At 44.6% G+C, this 14866-nt stretch overlaps 1 protein-coding gene and 1 long non-coding RNA gene across 2 annotated transcripts in view; one reads left to right on the forward strand and one right to left on the reverse strand.

Annotated features, from left to right (window-relative positions):
- Positions 1-1168: 1168 nt before the first annotated feature.
- On the forward strand, positions 1169-7036 carry Gs2 (glutamine synthetase 2). The gene is made up of 5 exons (XM_084606484.1): positions 1169-1349; positions 2535-2696; positions 3892-4178; positions 5524-5892; positions 6923-7036. Exons 1-5 carry the CDS (start codon positions 1178-1180, stop codon positions 7034-7036), a joined length of 1104 nt encoding a protein of 367 aa, XP_084462610.1. The 5' UTR covers positions 1169-1177.
- Positions 5503-14866, reverse strand: part of LOC146185535 (uncharacterized) — a 103887-nt gene continuing 94523 nt past the window's right edge. The window contains exon 4 of the long non-coding RNA XR_014707994.1: positions 5503-6014. This is a non-coding gene — a long non-coding RNA (uncharacterized LOC146185535). The remainder of the gene's footprint in view (positions 6015-14866) is intronic.

Here is a 14866-nt window from a genome sequence, read left to right on the forward strand (position 1 = left end):
ATCTCCATAATGGGCTGCTCGGCAGACCATGAGTAACTGGGACGGCAAGAAAAAAAAAAGAAGAAAAGAAGAAAAAAGAAACGAGGAAACGACTTGCGTACCGAGGGAGAAGACATTCAAAGAGCGCAGGCCCTGAAGGTATAATCATGGTCGTTTGTGGTTGTTGTTGAGGAGGAAGAGAAAGAAGACGACCGGAGGCCGCAATGGGCTGCGGGCCATGGGCTGCTCGCATTGGGGCAGTCCGAAGAAAAGACTCGATTTAGTAGCGACACCCTACCGGAGGTCCAAGAGCGCCTACCTGACAAACCTAAATTACCACGAGCAACGCAACGATCAGGTAACTACAGTGTTACGGTGCACTGTGCGCACAGTGTTTGCCATTGTTGCCGTTCTCAACGTCCCTGGCTGTTGCATCGGTTGCCTGTAGTCAGAAACCATCTTCATGCACAGCTGGTGCGTCATATGTACCAGTATCCGAAACTGCCCGTGTTGAGTGCACAGCTTTGTCACGAGATTCTTGGCTGCGATGATTACCTGACAAGAGGAATGCCCCGGGGGGCAGAAAACTGTCGATCGTATAATCTGTAGGCTACCACGCGAAACCAATACCACTGGAAGGTCACAGCCTGTCACCTTAGAGCAATAACTGTTGTGTTCCAAAAGCATAAGGTAGTGTATGATGCACGTTGTGGTTTACTGCGTATGTCAAGAACGACATGTACGGGCGATGAGGTAGTAAGCTGATGCAGTAATAACAGACGCGTGTCATGTAGGCGAAGATCGTTTGTTTGCCTAGCTTTTCGTGGTTTCAATAGCCATGTTCAGTCAGGTGCGGCTCCTACGGATCCCACTTCTGACACCACGTCGTATTCGTGGCGCCGTTGAATCGCCGTACACGCGATACCACTCAACTACGTGCTGTGCATCCGGTGCCCAGCGGAAACGCAAGACGAACTTTTACTCTCGGCTAACGTGGAAAGAAGGCTCCCCGAGTCCCCGTCTATTTCGCTTCGCTCGGGATACATGATACCCACACAAAACACACGTGACTCATGCCAGCTGCGCCACGCAGCACACGTGGAGGGGCTACCGGCACAGTTATTAACGTGAGTTGAAGTTCAGTTCGCGACAAGCCGTCGCTGTAGTCGGATATTTGCTGTGTTTGCAGAAAATTGGCATGGCCTCACAAGTGCCCGCCAGCGCTTGTAACCAAGCGCTCGTCTCGAAGTACCTGAGTCTGGCCCAGCCGAACAACCAAATTCAGTGCACTTATTTATGGATCGATGGCACCGGACAGAACGTTCGCTGCAAGACGAGAACAATCGACTTCGAGCCCACGGATCCAAAAGGTGAGTAGCGATTGTGATACAAGCGGCTGCTACAGGAGCACGAGCCGAGTGTACGGTTTACGAAAGTAGTGTGATTGATGATAGATTGCACCATGGCATATTGTAGAAAACCTATGCCTAGAGTACTTTTTTGAGGTGCCTTGGCAGAGGTGCTTAAAGTCTATATGCATGACCACTGTTTTCTTGTGGGTTCGCCAGCAGCTGAGGACGCCGAACTGCTAGTGCGTACATGTACATATATGTATACATGCCGACAGTGCTAAGTTCACGGGGTATAATGGGGTTATTTGCGCAATGCGCGCAAATCAACAGGGTCATTTAAGACGCAAATGCGGTGAGACGATTGGAAAAGTCTGCAACAAAATATTGAGGGAGAGTTACTAGTTAAATTTCGTACACAATGAAAACGCGCTACGTATGACATATATCGTAACTGTAGTTAGAATTGACATAACGTACTGCAAATCGGCAGGATAGGAAAGTCCAGGGGTGAGGTGAATTAGGAAAACATTTTTTTTTTTAATGAACATGTGCCATGTTGTACAGTGCGCAGCTTTTCTGGGAGGAGGACGACTGCAGGAACAGGGCGTTTTATTTTTATACTGGCGTCGCTCCGGGGTGAGAACAGAGCTTCGTCTCGTCGTTGTGATTCGTACTGTACGCTGTGTCCCGCGTACACAAAACAGTACGCCGAGGTGGGAGCAGTGAAGATGGCAATACGCATCTCTCTCACGGAAACAAATGTTTTTAAAGAGGGCACCGTAATGCAATCATCGCCTCCGCCCCTGGGAGTCAGGTATCCAGTTAAGTGCATGTTCGTTGAGAAAACAGCTCGTGGCCTTGGGACAACGAAGTCAAGTTTCGCAGATTTTGAGGCTTTTCCTGCTAGTGAACAGATTAACGTTCTCGTGGACTTACAAAGTCGGGTAACAAGGATTATAAGTAAAGCAAACTAACGTCAGAAACCGAAATCCAAAACGCAATCAGTTCGATCTCGGGTAATTTTTGTAAGTGAGCTTGGCAATGCAATACGATAAAGGTAAAGCAGCGCCAATGTTAATGCGGGAATGAATTCGCCTATAAAATAACACGAAGGTCGCAATATGCCTGAAATGCGGCGAACCTGATAAACAAATGAAATGCTATAAAATATTTGTCGTACAAAGAATGAGTGATGCCTCTCAGACTTGCCGATATGGAACTTTGACGGATCGAGCACGGGGCAGGCCGAGGGAAAGAATTCGGATGTCCATCTCTACCCCGTGGCGCTGTACCGGGACCCGTTCCTCGGCGGACCAAACAAGTTGGCACTCTGCGAGACGTATAAGTACGACCACACACCTCACGGTAAGAGCAAGGAAATTTCCAGACCGATAGTACAATGCGCTTCCAGACCGCAAAACAGAGTAGACGGGTAGTGAGGTTGAGAGTTGGGATAGTTGAATTGTATTAATATGGAAGGTAGCGCAGAAAATGAGGACGAAGGAGTAGGAGGACACAACACGTGTTCTTTTTGGCAACTAAAACTTTTACTGAGAACCACGGAATAAATACCCATCTCATGAAACTAAAACAGAAGAAAATAAACCTGATAGCATCAATAAAAGTGTAGGTCACGATACAACTGGTGGGCATATCTAAAAAGAGCTGGCATATCTAGACCGCAAATGGAACTAATCTCTTCCATCTATTCTTTCTTTTTGGTAATTGTTCGCTATTGTGACTGTGAAGTTCCTTGCTTTTGCACCGTATCTCAGTTAATAAGCACCCCCACCACCTGTATCGTGCCCTACACTTTTCTTGATGCTATCGCGTTTGTTTGCTGCACCCCCACCACCTGTATCGTGCCTTGCACTTTTCTTGATGCTATCGCGTTTGTTTTCTGCACCCCCTCCACCTGTATTGTGCCCTACACTTTTCTTGTTGCTATCACGTTTGTTTTCTTCTCTCTTTAGTCTCAATGGATGGGTATTTATTCCGTGGCTTTCAGTAGAAGTTTTATTTGCCAAAAAGCGCTCGTGTTGTATCCTCCTACCCCCTGGTCCTCGTGTTTTGCGCTACCTTCAAAATGAGAGCAGAGGGACCTTCAAGGAATATGCATACTAATGCAGCATCAGATGGACTCACCAAAGCAACTTGCAGGAGCTTGACCATACAACATTTGATAGATTACCACTTAACACTTTGATGTCCACGAAACGAAGGAGTAAATCATTCAGTCCAAGGGATTATACCATAATTCCCTATCTAATTGACTATTCCAGGACAGTAAAGCACCGTATAATAAATTGTGGTAACATTTTTTGCACAAGCTATATATGAACAACATGGAAATTACAATTTTCTTTTGGAAAGAAGCGGCGATTAGCTAGACCTACACAATACAATGACATCTCATTCTGTATTGTCATCCTCAGACACTCTTCTACCTTTAGTTCTTATGCTATTAGGATCGCGTCTTTTCATTAAACTATTTTTCCTGCTCGCTCTCTTTAATATTCGTCGAGCCGCAACAAGTGATCTTGCTTCCTTTTCTGGGTAGAGTCGAACAAGCGACACAACTGCAAGTTAGCCATGGAGCGGTGCAAGGACCAGAAACCCTGGTTCGGGATAGAGCAAGAGTACACTCTGCTCGACGTGGACGGCAGGCCGTACCGATGGCCCAAGCAGGGCTTTCCGGGGCCCCAGGGACCCTATTACTGCGGCGTCGGCGCCGACCGTGCCTACGGCCGGGATGTGGTCGATTCGCACTATAGAGCCTGCCTGTACGCCGGCATCAAGATATCGGGCATCAACGCCGAAGTGATGCCTTCCCAATGGGAGTTTCAGGTTAGCACCAAACTTTCCGACGACCGGCACCTGTGGTCAGGCGAGAAACGCTTGCCGGACCAGGCCTCGAAATCTGCCTTGAGATGGGTATGGGCTTAGTAGTGTGGTATAGGATGCTGACTTTCATGCTTTGCTAGATACATAGCCAATAAAAGAAAGTCTTTCTTTGATGCCAAATGCGTAGATTATATTACGTACTATGGAATCGTAAAAACATTTAAGGGTGCTCTCCGCGTGTTGTGAATAAAAAGGTACACCCGGTAAGGCAAGGGGCAATCATTCGGCCGTCTATATGGCTTTGGTAAGTCGGCAAAATTCTGAATAGCTCACTTCTAAGTGAGAAATCGACGCAGGAGGACCAGGTTTCTTCTTAGGTTTCACGTTGATTACAAACGCATTTCGTTCTTTGTCTGTTGAGTTCATTTCACGTTGTGCTTCAATATTTTTTCCACTGTACTGCTTGAGTTTCTCACTTGCTTCGAGAGGTTAAAATTGTGACCTGCGGTTCCTGATTTAACAGGGGCTGTCCAGCTAACGAAGGTAGCCACTATAGCATTGTTGTAGTCGATGGAAAAACGAGGAATAATTCGCAATTATTTGCTTCACCGCTGTTCCTTATATGACAAAGATCGGCTGAAAATTATTATGCCACAGGTTTTACGCGTCAGCACAATAAAAAAAGATGCGCGATGGCAAAACTTTCATTTTTCTCAACAAATAATCGTAGGAAGAATGTCATGTGCTTTTCGGAAGAATTTAGGTTCAGATGTATCTCCTGCATGTATCACGAGCGGCGGAGTCCGTGAAGCGTCACCTAACGTTTATCTCAAAATCACTGAAAGTTTATACTTTCTGATGGCTATAAAGTTCTGAAAAATCCACTACTCGAACCGCCTCTTTCTAGCGATATGAAAGAAAAAGCAAGAACTCGGCTTTGCATTCCTTATTTTCGTATTTGTTGAAGCTAAGAGAAAGGTTGTCGACAGATAATATTTTCAGAACGCCCTTGCCAGCTGTCTGACGCTGCATAGGGCTATTATCTGGTGTTTTGTTTCACACTTACCAATGACGCCGCGCCGCAACCGTTAGTATAACGCTACGCCTCATCAACAAAGGCTATCAGGTAGAACTTCGACGGCTACTTTGTATACTTTTTTTATACAGTCATTAGTTTCATGCAACAAGTGGGGGCAGAGAAAGCGAACTAACCTGCAATAACGTTGATGCTGGTCAGAACATAACAATTGCAACAAAAGCAATACGTGAAAATTTTCAACACAATTTTTTTTTTTTTTCATCTATGTACTTGCAAGCTTACTTCTTTTTTGGTGCGTCATTGGTAAAGGTCGGACCCTGCGAAGGCATCAGTATTGGCGACCAGCTGTGGGTGGCGCGCTTCATCCTCCAGCGCGTGGCCGAGGACTTCGGCCTGGTTGTCTCTCTGGACCCGAAGCCCGTGTCGGGTGACTGGAATGGCGCCGGCGCACACACGAACTTCAGCACACTGTCGATGCGCCAGCCAGAGGGCATCCGATACATCGAGAAGGCCATCGAGCAGCTCGCCCGCCGCCACCGGGAGCACATCAAGGCCTACGACCCGCACGGAGGCCTTGACAACGAGCGCCGACTCACAGGCCAGCACGAGACGTCCAGCATCCACGACTTCACATCGGGCGTGGCAGACCGCGGCGCCAGTATTCGCATCCCTCGACAGGTGAGACCTTTAGGGCCGCATTTCGTACAGAGTTTCTTCTTCGTGCTCTTTCTGCCCTCTACTATTGGTTGCATGGGACTGGGGCCGTCATGATTGACTGCTGAATAAGTTACGTTGGATATCTGAAAGTTAGATTGACCAGTTTCAAGAAAGACGGACAGTGAACAGCTTTAAGAATCGCTAGTAAAATCTCGCTGAGCAATTACCGCTGTGCAGCGCGAAGTTCGGTGACAGCAGTGGTGATATGTTATTTCATTGTATATGCGTAGACAAAGACTCTGAAATCGGTATTAATATGTATTTACCCTTCTAATACTTTACTGATGACAAACCGAAGGTACACCGCTTAACAGCTAGTGCCGTCAAATGTGATAGACGCCTAATGCTTTCCGAGTGCGCTATTCTGTGCTCTCGCCACATGTGCCTCACTGCACAGTAACCTTCTCCTCCTCCTCTTGTCAAAGAAGCAACCCTCCTGCAGCAGACACTTCTGCCCGTTGAGTGCAAGTATACTCGTGAAAAAAGGCAACGGCCGGCCTTCAGCTGTTTATTATCACGAATGCTTCCCTATATACACTAGCTAGTTGACTGGCAGCTAGAGAAGTTTCGCTATGACAGTAACAGAATTTCGACAGCTCTGATGTGTTTGTTTCTGGTTTGGTTCCGTTAGCTTAGTTTTACTCTTGAATAGTGCCTAGTTCGCACTTAATTTTTTATTCTCTTCGTTGATTATTTAACAGTCCTGATCGTACTGTACGCTGCACTTGCCTACAATTAAAAAAAAAATCAGTGTAATTGAATGTTTATTGCATCTATACATTATCTTACTGATAGCAGAAGTTGAGTTATTCTATAGAAGTTTATAATTTTTTTACGCTGTCATTCGCATTGCATGTATGGCAGGTAGTCAGATACTTTATCATGTCACAGTTCGCGTTACCTTTTTTGTTCATATTTTCAGCCCAACAAGAAGTTTTCGTTGAGCTCGTACATCTACGCTTTTTTTGCTTTCATTTCCACGTCGTGACAGGTCTCAGAAGACCGCAAAGGGTACCTGGAAGACCGAAGACCGGCATCTAACTGCGACCCTTACAGCGTGGCCCAGGCGATCGTGTCCACTGTCTGCCTGAGCCAGGGACCGTGACCTCATCATGGCACGCTACAAATGCGTTGTTTTGCTTTCGGGGAAAACATTGCGAAATCGTTCAGCAGTGGGAGTGAAAGTTATCTTACTCTTACATAATTTGCTTCCATCATTGCAAAATGTGCTTTAGTGAATGTAGCGCAATAAGAATACAATTATTAGTTTATGGAGTTTACATTGAAATGCGAATGATATGTTCTATGCGATTCCGACTCGTAGTCGGAATCGGGAACGTAGTCGGGAGCGTAGAGTGCGTAGAACCTAATAATGCGCGTCAGGAAAAACGTTAACTGTTAGAGCGTAACCATAAAAGTTTGCAAGCTTCCTTTTTCTGTGATGTCTCTCCTTTATGACATTTAGTGTTTATAGCAATATAACTAGTATTGCTCTCAAAATCTTCACGTACGCCGTTATCTCTCACTGTCTGTCACTCGCGTCAAATTACGCGTACATGTAATTTGATGCACTATTGACATGCCGACGGATATGCTTAAGGCTAATTAGTGTTTCATAAAAAGTATATATATAAACGCAAGGAAAACATGTTGGGCTTACAACAGGTCCCGTTTATAGGCACTGTGGCCACAAATACACTGAAAATAATGCAGGTCTGTTTTAACAACATGGAAACTTTATGGTGGCATTTATAATAGTCAAGTCGCAAAAAAAAAAAAAAAAAAACTGTATACTGATGTATTGAATAGGCATTCACTTGGACCAAATATAACCATGTTGTACCCAGTCCTGTTTTCGTCTCTCACCTGCAGCAGCTTCATGCAGGCTAACTCGCCATCTTCAAATAAATGGCGCTAAAAAATAATCAGATCTGTTTTAACAGCATCGAAATGTTATGGTGGCATTTATAATAGTCTTGACGCAAAAAAAAAAAAAAGAAACTATGTACTGTACTGATGTATTGAATAGGCATTCACTCGAACAAAATATAACCATGTTGCACCGTGTCCTGATTACGTCTCTCACCTGCACCAGCTTCCATAAAGGCTAACTCGTCATCTTCAAAAAGCAATTAAGCAGCTAATGCACTGGTGAGTCTTCATAGCCATTCTAGTTGGCGAAGAGCAGATGCACACTGATAGTTTCAATGCTTGAGAATATTACACACGCAAGGGTAGCGCAATGGCAATTTGTCATTCGAAATCAATAGGGGAATATCATACCGGAGACGTACTTACCGGACGCTGCCTATACGCACACGCAGTGGCCACATCTTGCTCCACCTCTGCCAATGCGCATGCGTAGGGAGCATCCGGCAAACCTCTATACTCCTACGTCAGTACGTCTCCGGCATGCTAAATCTCTAGAAAAGTGCAGGGTTACACGTATCACGGCGCGCGTTGCTTTTCGAATAATTAAGTGGATAAGAGCATTCAGCATAACGCCCCGCATGACATCAATTACTCTAGGAGCTCATTCAGCAGCGTTTCATCACATAAAATCGCATGATCACTTTCAGTAAACACTATACACTGTAAAAAAATAAAAATAAAATAAGATTCACTCTCGGGGAGGCTTGCCCTGCACGCACGTATTCTTCGCTCCTCCGTCCCAACACACGAGCATGGCGGGTGCGAAATTCCAAGCAATTGCTGGCTTGGATTGCAGAGTGGAGCGTGTGACTCTACCGTTTTCACAAATGTAAACGCGCATTGAGGAAGGCTAGCTTCGCACGTAACGCGTGGAAAACACCCACCCACGCAAGCCAGTGCTCCAAGCAGGAATGCAGGAATGCTTTTGAAAATTCCTGACTGCAAAACGTTTATTACAAATATTATCATACGCGCTTTATAATAAACTATAATACAATGAAACACTTCATGCATTTTATATTTCTATCATAATGTATATCATTTATGTGCCGACACATGTATCAAGGTATCGTGTCATAGGGGTTTTTTAGTAGTGTTACCCAGCCGGCACGTATCCTCGAGCGTTCTATAGCACATTGAAAGGTCACGTGCGCGAAATTAATAGAGCAACCACGACCATCTGCACCATTTGTACTCCGCAGCCTCTGCACGTTACTCAAAATAAGTAAACGATCAAGATTACAATTATTATATTTCAAATGCAAGTGATTACAGCGGCCATTCACACAACCAGGAAAGTAACTGATAATTACAGAACAGTTATCGATTACAACTACGCTACTTTTCATAGAGGGTCATCGTCATAACACAAACTTGCAGAAACAACGAAACTTGCGCACTTTGCTTTAAAAATTTTAATTTTTTTTTTTACTTGCGGTTAATTTTCGGTAAGAGGTGTATTTCGAAGTTGTCACTGATTTCGCAACGTTCCCACATGAGGACACCAGCCGCTACATTGAACACCCTCTACATGCAAGCGGTCGAGGGTAGGGTGGTGCTATACCGTACGAACACCTCGCGCACATCCTCACAGTTCGGCAATGCTTCAATGCCAATTTCTACATCCTCTATGACCTGCCACGGTTCCTTAGTGATTAGGGAGCTGGATTGCTAAACCCAAGAAAACTGAATTGAATCTCAGCAGCGACAGCCCTTTCCCAATGGAGGCGAAAAGCGGGGAGCCCGTGTACTGTACAATGTCAGTGCACATCAAAGAACCCTAGAGGGTCTAAATTTCCGAAGCCTTTCACTGCGGTGTCTTTCGTAGCCTCAGTTGTTTGGGGTCTTAAACCCTACAAATCGATTCAAACTTCCCTTGAGTAGGAACTGCAGGTAAGGTAACCAAAAAGCTGAAAAAAATTATGTCGGTATTTTCTTCGGGACATCAAAAGTGGCTTCTCGTGTGGAAACATAGCAAGGCCATTGAATTTTTCATTATTCAACGTGGTGCTTTGTTAGACACCCACTTGATACTGAATCGAGGAATTTATCGAAAATCTAAGGGAATCTCCAAACGGGGAGTAGGTTTGTAAGAAGGAGGTAATTACTCATTGACATCCACCCAAGCGCAGCCAAATTGCTACAAAGGAAAGCTATATAGCTTTCTCAGAAACTTCGCAGTTGAAGGAATATTCGTCCCGGTCCGGGGATCGAACCCGGGACCTACGCCTTTCCAAGCCAGGAATTGCCGCGCAACTGATGCCAGACAAGCTACACCAAACACGATGACCGCTGAGAGCGCAACATGCCAGGCAGCTGTACTCATCCTTACTCGGCCGAACAATATGACCCAGTCACATCGTCACCGGCGTTTCCTCTCTGTAGCATTTTCTGCGCGGAAGTAATTAATAACTAGTATTCAATTGCAAAAGAAAAAGTGAATTGCTGGAAACATTACTGTTTGATAAAGGTAGTCAGTTGATTATAAAATTTACTCAAAATGTAAGTAATTACAAGAAATTGATTACAGGTAATAAATTACGTACACCTCTTGTATCCCGCCTAAGGGCGGCCGGTTGCCTATAGCACAATGAGTATGGGAGGGAGGCTAGAAAGCTCCTCTCTGCTTTACGACATATATTTTGCGGATATTTGACTGCTGATATAGATGCTTGAATTCTGAACAAAGTCGAGCCGATCAGTCCGTACAGCATGTAACATGTAACAGTTACAACAGACCAATTAAAAGAAAGGAAAGTCTCAAGCCACTAAAAAGGGAACGTCAAATTCCGAACTTCAACCCATCCACCGGAAACAGCGCCCCGGATTTTAAACGCAAGATAGCATCAAACTCCGCTCTGTTTCACACAAGGGTGTCAGCGCTCGTCTGTACCCGCGAAGCAAACATAGTGGACAGTGATGTAGAGTTAAAGTAAGCGAGTCTAACAATATCGTACCCTATAACAGCTGGCTTTGCACATATAATGAAAAGAGCGAGAAATGCGAAAAGTTTTGTTTTTGCGGTCCTATAACTGAACATATATTTATTAATGCGAAGTCAAGATGTAAGGTGCCAACTTCTCCTGGATCTTGTCAAAAAGACACGTTCGCGTCAAAGCTAAACATAACGGCAAAACAGCCTTATTTATGCGTAGTAATGTTGTGTCGGGGGTCGCAACGGAATGTCAAAAATAGAGGACCAGCGCAACAGGCTGCCGGAACGGAACTTCCCATGGCATGCTATCGCCCACCAACGCTGACAACAATGTCACTTTCAATGGGCACCCAGGCGCCTTCTGTGAAGGCCGCGGTGCGGTGCAGCTCTCCGCACCGCGGCTTTAGCGCCCAACTGCGCCGGAAGAAAGGGGGAAGGGGTTTAGTTACACTGTGTTCAGATGGCACAGCACACGAACATTTTCCAGCTCGCTTCTACCGAAACGAGGTCGTTGTGACCTAGTTTCGATTGTTTCATTTCGTTGCGGTCGTCGAGAAGGCCAAAAAAAAAACAAAAAAAAACAAGGACGTGCCTTTTAAATTTAATAGCAAGGAAAAGCCCGCCGGGAAGGACGTACGCATACATTGACCGTTGTCATGAAGTTGCACAAAGTGAAATAATCCAGTTCAACAGCTCTTTCTGATAAAATGGTCAAATCTTTGGTTAAGGGTTGCTCAAATGCTCCTTGAAACAACATGGATAAGTATATATTTAATATGATGAATTTAGAAACACTGGCACACGTGTGTGGTCACTTAAAATTGACTCTGAACGTCCAAATGAGCAATAGAAGCTTACATGAATATCTCTGAAGTACAGTGTATTGTTAATCTGAAAGTATTTTCCTTTACGGCCGTGAGCTTGTCCAGGACTTCTCATTCGTTGTTTGAAATATCTTAGTTGGGATATTTCATAATTATGAGCTTACTCAAAGTGCTTGTTGTGAAGCGAATTCTTGCGAAATCATTGCAGCATTTTGATGTATGCGTGGTATAGTTTTATCATGTTATATTGGGGGGAAAGATTGAGCTCTTTGTTCTGTCGTCTTCGTCATAGTTTTTGTAAATGCATAACACTCTCCTCTGTAGAGTTATTTGTTAATTCACAGTTGTTTTCCTTCTCCACAGACATAAATATTCAATTTGTACAAAAATTAGAATAGAGTACTCGATTTGATTTTGATTTATAAGGCTTACTATTCCAAAGTAACACAAGCTATGAGAAACACCGGAAAAAAAAAAAAACTCAAGAAATTTCAATTACCTTGGATTCTTTAACGCACTAGTATCGCACGTCCTTATACGCACATCCACTGGCATCGTGCTTTTTTGCGTATCGAAACGCGACCGCCGTGGTGTGGCCGGGATTTCATCCTGCGTTCTTGGGTTCAGCAGCCAAGCGTTCCCAATGAGCCTCCCCAGCGTTCCAGGACGGATTGTAACAAAATAACATCTGCTGCAACCGTGCTGACTAAACGCTGAATTCTGATAGAATTACCTGTCATAAATCGTACTTACGGCCACTGAAGTGCTATTGACGGCTATGTTTCATCAGATATATTACTAAAACGCATCACCAGAAGGTTGTGCACTTATACTTCCTCCAGTTAGCAGATACTTCATATCTACTATTGCAATCCATCTTTCCTTTGGGTTTGAAAACTACATATTTAGAATCTGGTATATTTCCGCCTATACAATCAACTCCTAGCCATACTTACAGAATAATTAGGTAGTCATTAAAATGCGTTTGTAAGTATGGTCTGGTCGCTCATATTAAAATCTATTATTATAATCTGCAAACTAATAATACTGTTTCTTTTTCTTGATATAATCGTAATGCCTTCACATTCTGAGAAAAAACAAAGGCCCCAAAACAGAAAATGGTGACGCGCTCTGCTGTTTCTTCCTTGACATCGTTGAATATTACTTATATTTGCATGTTGTGATCGTCTTTCTGGCTCGTTTCATGTAGACGCAGTGCTGCACTTTCAATTTCGTAGTTTTATAGCTTTATTCGCTATATATAATGTTGCCCATTATTAAATCTATTTCTACGATTTGCAAATAGACCGACGATAACAAGATCGCTTCTACCTGCAAATCTGCAAAAGTCCATCTTCTGCAAAAGTTCGTATTCGGTGCACTTCTTTCGACTTGCTTACAGTTGGCAAAAACTGAACACGTGCCGTTTTGCGCTGTACAAATTTGGTCTAATACAATATACTGACTAAGAAATTACTGTTGATGTTCTAAAAGAATTTCGCTGAAAAATACGATTTTATGCTGAGCACTGAAAAGGCGCAGTGTAAATTTAATAAGATAACACACACATGTTTTCCAGGAAGCTCTTGAATTCGTAGTCACGGGATCGAAGATTTTTAACTGAGCCTGTGGCTCGTAGAATGAAGTTAGTTTTCAACGCAAAAACTAAGCAATATTTCGACCACAAGGTAAACCGTAATTACTGCCGTTGAGTTGGCGTACGAGCTCTGACTTCCTTTTCCGGCTGGTAACCAGGCTGAGCGGGCTGTTTTCCACTAAAACTTGATGCAGAGTGTTTTTTTTTTATTTCTGTTTATTCTTTTTTTGTTGTTGAGGTCGCTTACGAGCTCTGACTTCCTTTTCCGGCTGATAACTAGGCCGCGTGAGCTGCTTTCCACTGAAACCTGATGCAGAGTGTATTTTTTTTTTCAGTTCGTTTTCTTTTCTTTTTTTTTTTTTTCTGAGAGAGGCCGTCCTTTATTTTTCTGTAGCTAGCACGAATTCAGGCACATGCCAATAAAAATAGACAGCACCAATTTTGCGGCTGATCGACTTGGAATGTCGGCGGCGCTACCGTATAAGTAGTTGCACAATTCGATGAACAAGAACAAGTGGGACCTGCCTTTGTCTGGAATATTCGCACCTAGTTTTGTAGTGCTTCACTACAAACGCTGAAGGTGAGACGTCCTTGAGCACACCTTCCTCGCGTGTCTATTGGTCGTTTAGCCGTTCAGGATAGATTAGGGCTGCGTTCTGAGCCTTGTTTCTACTACGTGGTCAATGCAGCATTCGTCTGTCTCCGAAGCAACTGATTTTATACTGTGACCTTTACGCTTATGCTGCGTCCAGATAATCTGAAGAATAACCTTTTAATAAGTACCACCGATATTTAAAGAAAACGGGAATATAACAAAACAAGCAGCCCGTCGAGCATGCCACGACTGCCTGCTTTTATCTTAGAACGTTAAGCTCTATTGCTAACATTCTTCAAGGTCGAGTGACTCCGCGAATCGTTAACAAGTGACGGCCAGCATGGAAACGGCATGAAACTGTGGGATAGCAACAGCGCTTGCCACGTGAAGGGAAGGCCCAGTCTCTGTCACGCTTCTTGGCTGTACTCGTGCACCGAGCTGTAAGGTAAGGAAGGAGGCGGGAGTGCAAGAGGAGGAGGAGGTTTAGTTTAGTTTACGTGGTTTAATGTCCCAAAGTGACACAGGCTATGAGAGACGCCGTAATAGAGGGCTAGAGAAATTTCGGCCACTTGAGGCTCTTTGACGCGCTCTGACATTGCACAGCACGCGGATGCCTCTCAGTTCCACCTCCATAGAAACGGAGCCGCAGGTGGTCGGGCTCGAACCCCGGTACTTCTGAACAGTATTAACCACTGTCCCACTGCCGCGGGGTATGAGAAAGAGGTGCTATAGTGGTGGCCTATGCAGTAATGTCGGCCCCCTGATGATAATTAAGGTGGACTGAGATGGGCGGCGTGGCTGATTCCTACCCTATGAGACTTGGAACCTAACGGCATTCTCTTTTCGGTGGAGGTTCCTTTGCTACCAGTGTTTTAGTAGCTGTGTCGCATGCTGTCATTGCACTCGCCGCCGCTTTGGTAGCGTGGGACGGCTGTTGCGTCGCGTGTCTTTTTGGAAGCGAAAGCTTCACTAGGCTAGGTAAATGCGGTCTTCGCGTGGGCTTCAATTTGTCCCTCATTTGATCTTATGGGGAACGATACCCCATCGTCCGC

The sequence above is a fragment of the Amblyomma maculatum genome, chromosome 6 (genome assembly GCF_055883805.1).
Source record: "Amblyomma maculatum isolate TAMU_Amacu chromosome 6, ASM5588380v1, whole genome shotgun sequence".
Classification (NCBI taxonomy): Eukaryota; Metazoa; Arthropoda; class Arachnida; order Ixodida; family Ixodidae; genus Amblyomma; species Amblyomma maculatum.